The sequence below is a fragment of the Pinus tabuliformis genome, chromosome 2_2 (assembly GCF_031772625.1).
Source record: "Pinus tabuliformis cultivar Carrire ecotype Pingquan chromosome 2_2, CPIR1, whole genome shotgun sequence".
Classification (NCBI taxonomy): Eukaryota; Viridiplantae; Streptophyta; class Pinopsida; order Pinales; family Pinaceae; genus Pinus; species Pinus tabuliformis.
Window position 1 is genome coordinate 1,247,685,783 of NC_142300.1, and position 7,413 is coordinate 1,247,693,195.

A 7,413-nucleotide genomic window follows, 5' to 3' on the forward strand; every position below is an offset into this window, starting at 1 on the left:
ACTAACACTATTGTCACTTTCTAAATTGCAGGTTTCTTTTGCAAATGTCCAGTCACAGTTGAAAATGGAGAAAGTGTCCTCCTTAGCCAAAGATAATAGGATCAAGTCTTTGGAATACTTGGTGATTAAGATAGGGTATGACCCTAAAGATGTCAATGTTGTTGAAGAGATTATGAAAAAGAAGAACCCGGACATTGCAGCCTTAAGAAAGCAGCTCAAGCTGCTAGCCACAAAAGATCCAATGACCAAAGATATTGAAGAAGGTGAAGCACAGAAAGCAGATATGATGAAATTGATCATAGAACATAATATACATATTAGGCAGATGGAGGCAGATATGGAGAAACTGATAAAGGAGAAGGAAGACAACCTAAAATGGCTATTGTCCCCTAGATGCCATACCTATTTCTCAACTTCCATCAATAGGGACAATGACTGCAACCACTCCTTCCACTCAGACTGTAAGTGTTGAAGGGGTAACACAGACACTATAGAACATGTCACTCCAGTCAAAGGAGATTGAGACTTTGTAGGGCCAAATCAAATCTTTGGAAGTACAAAAGGCTAAAGCTGAAGTTGCCTGGGTTACTGAAATGCAAGTATCTTGAAGGCTGTTGGAGAAGTTGTAGAAGGCAGAAAGAGACACTTCAATTGGTCAGACCTTGGCCCAAGCCAAGGAAACCATCTAGATGAACATACTGGAATCCATGAATGAAATTTGACCTTCTATCCAAATCATATTTGAACAGAAAGAGCTAATAGAAAATGCTACATAAACTATTGTGCATGGAAGAGATAAAATCGGAGAAATACCTACAGAAGCCTCTAACATAATCAAGTTCTTGGAATCTAAGTCCAAGTATGAGCTGGAAGAAGTAGGGATCACTGACAGGACTACTAATATTTTGGAAGTCAAGAAAATCTTGACAAAGAGAAATCTCATTGATTAATTGGAAGAAAGGTGTGAAACCTTGGAGCTGCAAGTAAACAGGTTCACAAAGAGAACTGAATCATTAATCCAAAAGGGATTGCCCAACATCTATGTTATAAATGAAAAATTAATCACTTAGGAAGATTATATCTTGAAGATGAAAGAAGTGGCTAGAACCAACATCAAGGTTAGTGAGATTAAGGGTAGTGTAACAACAAAGACCTTTTTGGAAATCATGTCAAATGATTTCTATGTACAGAACGAAGTAAAACACATTTTCACTATGAAGCTAACCTTTGCCAAATACACAAATGTAGATGAAATTTACCGCAGAGTAACAAAGCTGACAATACTAGATGAAAAGAGATGGGAATAATTGGTCGATTTACTGGATTGAAGGATAATTCAGGAGCAGTAAAACAGATTGCGAGTGCAACAATTAGCACAATAGTCAGTTCAGCATCGCAACACTATTTCGGGCTGACTTAGCAACCGAAACCATCAAAACATGCCACCTTTCATTTCAGTTTCCTATGTGGCCTTTTCGTCTGCCAAGATTAGATGATATCGTTTGTAATCAGGCTAATAATACACTATCGGTTTGACAATGATTTTGTAAAGCATTTTTGTAATTTTCAATATAAATACTTCACTGTTTGAAGTATTAAGGGTTGATTTCCGAATGTAATTTCCTTCTGCATATTGTATTTTCAAAGTACTGGAGCATCAGTAATACAAGGAACTTTGATCGACAAGAATGGCTATTTCGGTTTCAGAGCTCTGCAACTACGGTTTGAGCAAAACACTGCAACGGCACAGAGTGCATCTCCCCAACCGCACCACAACAGTAGCCGAAAGAAGAACAATAATAAGCCGTTGGTTTAGCGAGAGCAGAAATGGGAAAATCCCAGGGGGGGGCCTCAAAGCCCTCCCCCACATCTGATCGAGAGCCCTCAGCGCAAACCTGGTCTTTACCTTCAGGGTCGGAACATGAGGAAGAGGATAATAGAGAACCCCCTCTGCAAGACAAAACAAATGCGCCCCCTAGTCAGTCAGAAAGAAACAACGAGATACCAGAAAGGAAAATAGTGCATGCAGAAGCACCCAAGGTCACCTCGAAGACATGCAAACCCATAGTAGCTGAAAGGCCCAAGATAGAACTACCCAGTCATAGAATCAATGGGAGAATCCAGTATATGAGGGATCATGCACTCATTGGAAAATTTATTGGATTCTGGCCTACAGAAAAAGCATTGCATGGATGGATCTCGGCTAAATGGAAACCCAAGGGTCATGTCACTCTGCAGCTAGGACCAAAAGGGTTCTTCACGGTGATCTTTCTCTGCATCGAAGATAGGAATCGAATAATGGATGAAGGGCCATACTTTTTCAACTCTGCAGGTCTTTATCTAAGGGAATGGGTAGCAAGATTCAACCTAAGACAAGGAGGACCTCAGTTGGGCGCCAGTGTGGATCAGGATGTACTCACTGCCAGAGGAATATTGGGATGAAGAATCGCTCAAAGATATAGGAAATGGGCTGGGGGAATATATAAAAGCGGTAGAAGAAATGAAGATGCGCAAATATACATCCTATGCCCGCATCTGTGTCTTCATGCGCCTGGATAAGGCCTTGCCGGATTCGGTAAGTCTCTTCCACGATGATTATGAATGGACTCAACCATTGGATTATGAACACGTACCCTTTCGCTGTCGCAAATGCCATGCTCATGGGCATCTCTTTAGGGACTGCCCGCTGAATGCCAAGCCTCAATCCCCTGATCCCTCTGACATGCAGACCCAAGATGGCTTCACCAAGGTAACTAATCGCAAAAGATCACACAAAAACCCTCGAATGGGAAAAATCCCCAGCTGGAAGCTGCATCCTTTCCTTCTACCAGCAATAGCTTCGAGATTCTAGCCAATACCTCTGAAGATCAGCCCCTGAATTCGAAGCCTAGATTCCCGCCCTTCTTCGCCCCCGCCAACCCTCCTCCCTCTAGATCCACTCCCACTCCTGGCCATCCGGAAGAGGACCATGGGTCTCCTAAGGAGAACAGAAAGATCTCGAGCGGGAAAGAAAAGGACATGGATGTGGATGGATTTCCCAACCAATCTATGAGCATAGCCACAGCCTCAGAAGACATGAACCAGCCACAGGTGATGGACGAAGAACCGGAAAGCTTCGACCTGGGAGGACTTGACATTCTGGAGCTCGAATCAGCATGCAAAAAGAAGGAGTTTGACAAGATTCCAGAGCACCAGCTTAGCACACTGGAAGTCATCATAGCCAGGGCGTACCAGCAACAACAGCTAGGCATTCAACCGGGCAGTCACTGGGACGGTGGTCTCACACCAAAAGACTCCAAGAAGAGAGGGAGAAGAACTGATCTCCAACGAACAATCGCATTAGGGAAAATCTTGGTTGACTCAGGCAGATATGCGAAGCTGACTAAGTACTACAAACCCACTGCCAGTAGTGAATCACAAAGCTTACTTCATGGAATTTAAGGTGGCTCAATAGCCTAGGGAAAACAAGAATGATAAAGAACATGATAAAGCAGGAAAAGCCACAGATTTGTTTCCTTCAAGAATCAAAGTGTAACAATAACACTCTGGGAAATATACTTTCCAGAGCTTGGCTACGCAGTTGTTCAGTAGCAGTGGATGCCTCCGAGGCCTCAAGTGGATTGGCTATTGCGTGGAATCCGCAAGTGACAATGCTCTCAGATATGCATGCATCCCACCACATTATTCAGGCCACTTTTCATATATTAGGTACTAACATCCACAGCCATCTTACAAACGTCTATTTCCCACAGGAGGTAGGTAATAAAATGGCTTTACTAGATACGATAGAAGCACTAAATCTACATAGAGTCCATCCCCTCTGGATTACTGGAGGAGACTTTAACATGATCACTAAATTAGAGGAAAATCAAGGAGGACAAGCCAGGATGGAGCAGGAAAACGAACACTTCAAGGAGTTCATCCAAAACAATGCTCTAATCGATCTTCAGTTTTGTAATGGAATGCATACATTGAGTAATTTCCAGACTGGAAGGCAACAAATCACATCCAAACTGGACTGATTCCTCATGTCTGATAATGTGGTCCATTTAGGAGGAGATATAGCGGTAGCAATTCTCCCATACGCAGGCTCTGACCACTGGCCCATATCCCTTCAGTGGCAAAGACCGGGCAATGCCAATAAAAGACCATTTCGCTTTGAAGCGTTCTGGCTCACTCACCCCGCATTCAAAGACTTCATCAGAAATACCTGGAACAACTTCCAACCTCAAGAGGGATCCAAAATGTTCCAGTTTCAACAGAAACTCAAATATCTCAAATCTCGCATCAAGCTCTGGAATCAAGAAACCTTTGGAAACATTTTTCAGGCGCAACAGGACCTAAACAGGGAAATGAAATAGCTCCAACAGAAAATAATCACCGGGGGACACAATGAAGAAACTTTGGAACAGGAGCAACGCATTCACAATCAATTGGAGGAGAGGAGAAAGCAGGAGGAAATATTATGGAAGCAAAAATCAAGGATAAGGTGGCTGAAGGAAGGGGAGAGAAACACTAAGTTCTTCCACAGAACAACTGTACAACAGAGAATGCACAACACTATCCCTTTCATTCAGAAGCAGGATGGGGAAAGAGTAGAAGAGCATGATGAGATTGAGCAAGAATTCATAAGGTACTTTCGGCAAGTTCATCAAGAGCCCCAAACAGATAGACGGCCAGCTATTGAAAAAATCACCCGAAATGTGCCAAAAATAATCACTGAAGAACACAATAAGCTCCTACTATGCCCTATTCTACATCAGGAAGTGGACACTGCAATGCATCAGCTCAAGGAGGGAAAAGCCCCTGGCCCGGATGGCTTTACTACCACTTTCTTCCACACCTTCTGGGAGCTGATAAAAGATGAAGTCTGGCAGGTGGTGGAGGAATCGCGCTCACTTCACTGGCTTTTTCCCTCTCTCAATTCGACATTCATTGCGCTCATTCCAAAGGAAGAAAGCAACAATACTCCGGATAAGTTTCGTCCAATTTCTCTATGTAATGTAATCTACAAGGTGATATCAAAGGTCATAGCCAATAGATTAAAGCCGCTGTTTCCCCTGCTCATTTCGTCTAAACAATCTGTCTACGTGGAAGGGAGACAGATCTTGGATGGCATCATCCTCACGCACGAAGTCATTCACTCTCTCAAGCACACCAAACAAGCAGGTATGATTCTCAAGCTTGACTTGTCAAAAGCTTTTGATAAGCTAAGTTGGATATACATACAAAAAATGTTAATAGCTTTTGGTTTTTCTCCAATGTGGGTTCAATGGATTCTGAGTCTCATATCTTCAACTTTCTTCTCCATCCTTGTAAATGGCATACCATCCCGTCCATTTAGTCCCTCAAGAGGCATTTGGCAAGGCGACCCTCTCTCGCCATTCCTTTTTGTTCTCATGGCGGAAGGTTTAGGCCGCCACATTAATCAGGCTCTCCTTTCCCAGCAAATCAAAGGCCTATCAATTCACAACTCCCCTGCTATAACCCATCAGCAGTTTGTCGATGACAACATGCTTTTCGGGTACCCATCTATCAAGAAGCTTCAATGTACAAATCCCTGCTGAACGACTTTGCTGAGGCTTCGGGAACTAGCATTAATAAGACCAAATCTCAAATTTTTTTCTTCCACACTCCTCCTGTTGTTTAGCAGGCCATAGCTCGTATTCTGGGTTTTTCCATAGACTCTCTCCCTTCCAAATATCTTGGAGCCCCCCTTATTGACTCAGCTATCAAGCATACCTCTTGGTGCTTGCTCCTTGAGAAGCTTGAACACCGACTCAACTCATGGACTCACAAATCTCTGAATATAGCTAGTAGATTGGTGCTAATCAAGGCTGTCCTACAGGCAATGCTCGCTCTACCTATTTTCAATCCTTGCAGCTCCTAAATGGGTGATTAAAAGAATAAAGGATCTACAACGCAACTTTCTCTGGGGAGCGACGGGTAAAAATCGCAAATGGGCTTTGGTAAAATGGACCACTACGTGCAAGCCTAAAGAACAAGGGGGTATTGGACTGACAGACCCCAGTCACAGTAATGCTATAATGTGCGCAAAAATCTGGTGGCAATGGCTATCTACCCCCAACAAACCATGGGCGGCCATTTGGACTGCTAAATATGCCAACCACAGGCCACAAGAGGAGTTGATCAGACTAACGCCCAATGCAAAAGGTTCACTCATTTGGAATGCAGCTAAAAAACACTTCTTAATGATACAACAACACAGTTTTTGGGAAGTCAGAAATGGCAAAACAACACGTTTTTGGATGGATGCTTGGAACCAGCTGCCAAAGCTCAGCGGCTTTCTCAGTCAACTTCCAGGCCACTCCGAGGAAGAGCAGCATCAAGAAGAGATATGGCATTATTGGACTCAGGAAACAGATCGAGGATATAGGCAGTGGCAGCAAAGTGACATGATAATCAGTAGAGCGGATCACCAAACCATTAAGGAACTGGAAGGGGAGCTCCAAAAATGTCGGGTGAGATACTCCGAGGGCAGAGACATCCTTCGTTGGGGCTACTTGATAAAAGGAACCTTCACCACCATAGAAGCATACAAAATCATATGTTCAAATACCTCGCCCCTGGATCCTATATGGGGAAGAATATGGTCAGCAGGTACCTGGCCCAAAGTCTCACTCTTCCTATGGCTGGTGGGGCATAGGAAAATACTTACATGGGACAAACTCAGGCGAAGAAAATATCATGGTCCCTCAATATGTGTCAATTGTAAATCGCAGGAGGAAACCCTTCAGCACCTTCTGGATTCCTGCACCCTTGCTAACCAGATGTGGGAGAAAGCCAGCTTTCGATGCCAAAGAAGATGCAGGGTATCAGATGATATCACCGACTCAATTCACCAATGGCATCAGAATCCATACAAAAGTGAAGTTCTCAACCAATTATGGAGATTAATTCCTGGGCTCCTCACTTGGTGTATTTGGAAGGAAAGGAACAAGCGCATATTCAAAGATCAAACAACTCCTTTAGAGATCATCTGGGGCAACTTCTGTCTGAACCTCAAAGAGACATTGGCACTCCGCACATGGATGCCGGATGATTTTCCCACTCTGGAAAATGAGAAGGCCATTTGGGCTAATTGGAATTTGCCTCTCCCACAGGGAAATCCAACTCAAGCCCCCTCAGAAAGCAGCAAAGTAAAGACGGAATCCTAGACCTCCCCTCCAAAGCATACTTTCAAGCTCAACTTTGACGGAGCATCAAAGGGCAACCCCAGAAATGCTGGATATGGGGGAATTTTCAGAAATCATGAAGGCTCGCCCCTCCTTATCTACTTTGGCAACATAGGATGGGACACCAATAACTCGGCAGAATTGGAGGGACTGTGGCAAGGACTTCTCCTTTCCAGAAAACACAACTTTCACCCCCTGGAAATTGAAGGTGACTCCC

At 43.7% G+C, this 7,413-nt stretch overlaps 1 protein-coding gene across 1 annotated transcript; it reads left to right on the forward strand.

The window, feature by feature from the left end:
- The first annotated feature begins 6,047 nt into the window (after window positions 1–6,047).
- Window positions 6,048–7,178, forward strand: LOC149198019 (uncharacterized). Its single transcript, XM_089408894.1, has one exon. The coding sequence runs from the start codon at window positions 6,048–6,050 to the stop codon at window positions 7,176–7,178; it is 1,131 nt and encodes a 376-aa protein (XP_089265020.1).
- The last annotated feature ends 235 nt before the right edge of the window (window positions 7,179–7,413 follow it).

Excerpts from the sequence above, each read along its gene's own strand:
- LOC149198019 (XM_089408894.1), top strand. The coding sequence starts at position 6,048 with ATGTGCGCAAAAATCTGGTGGCAATGGCTATCTACCCCCAACAAACCA.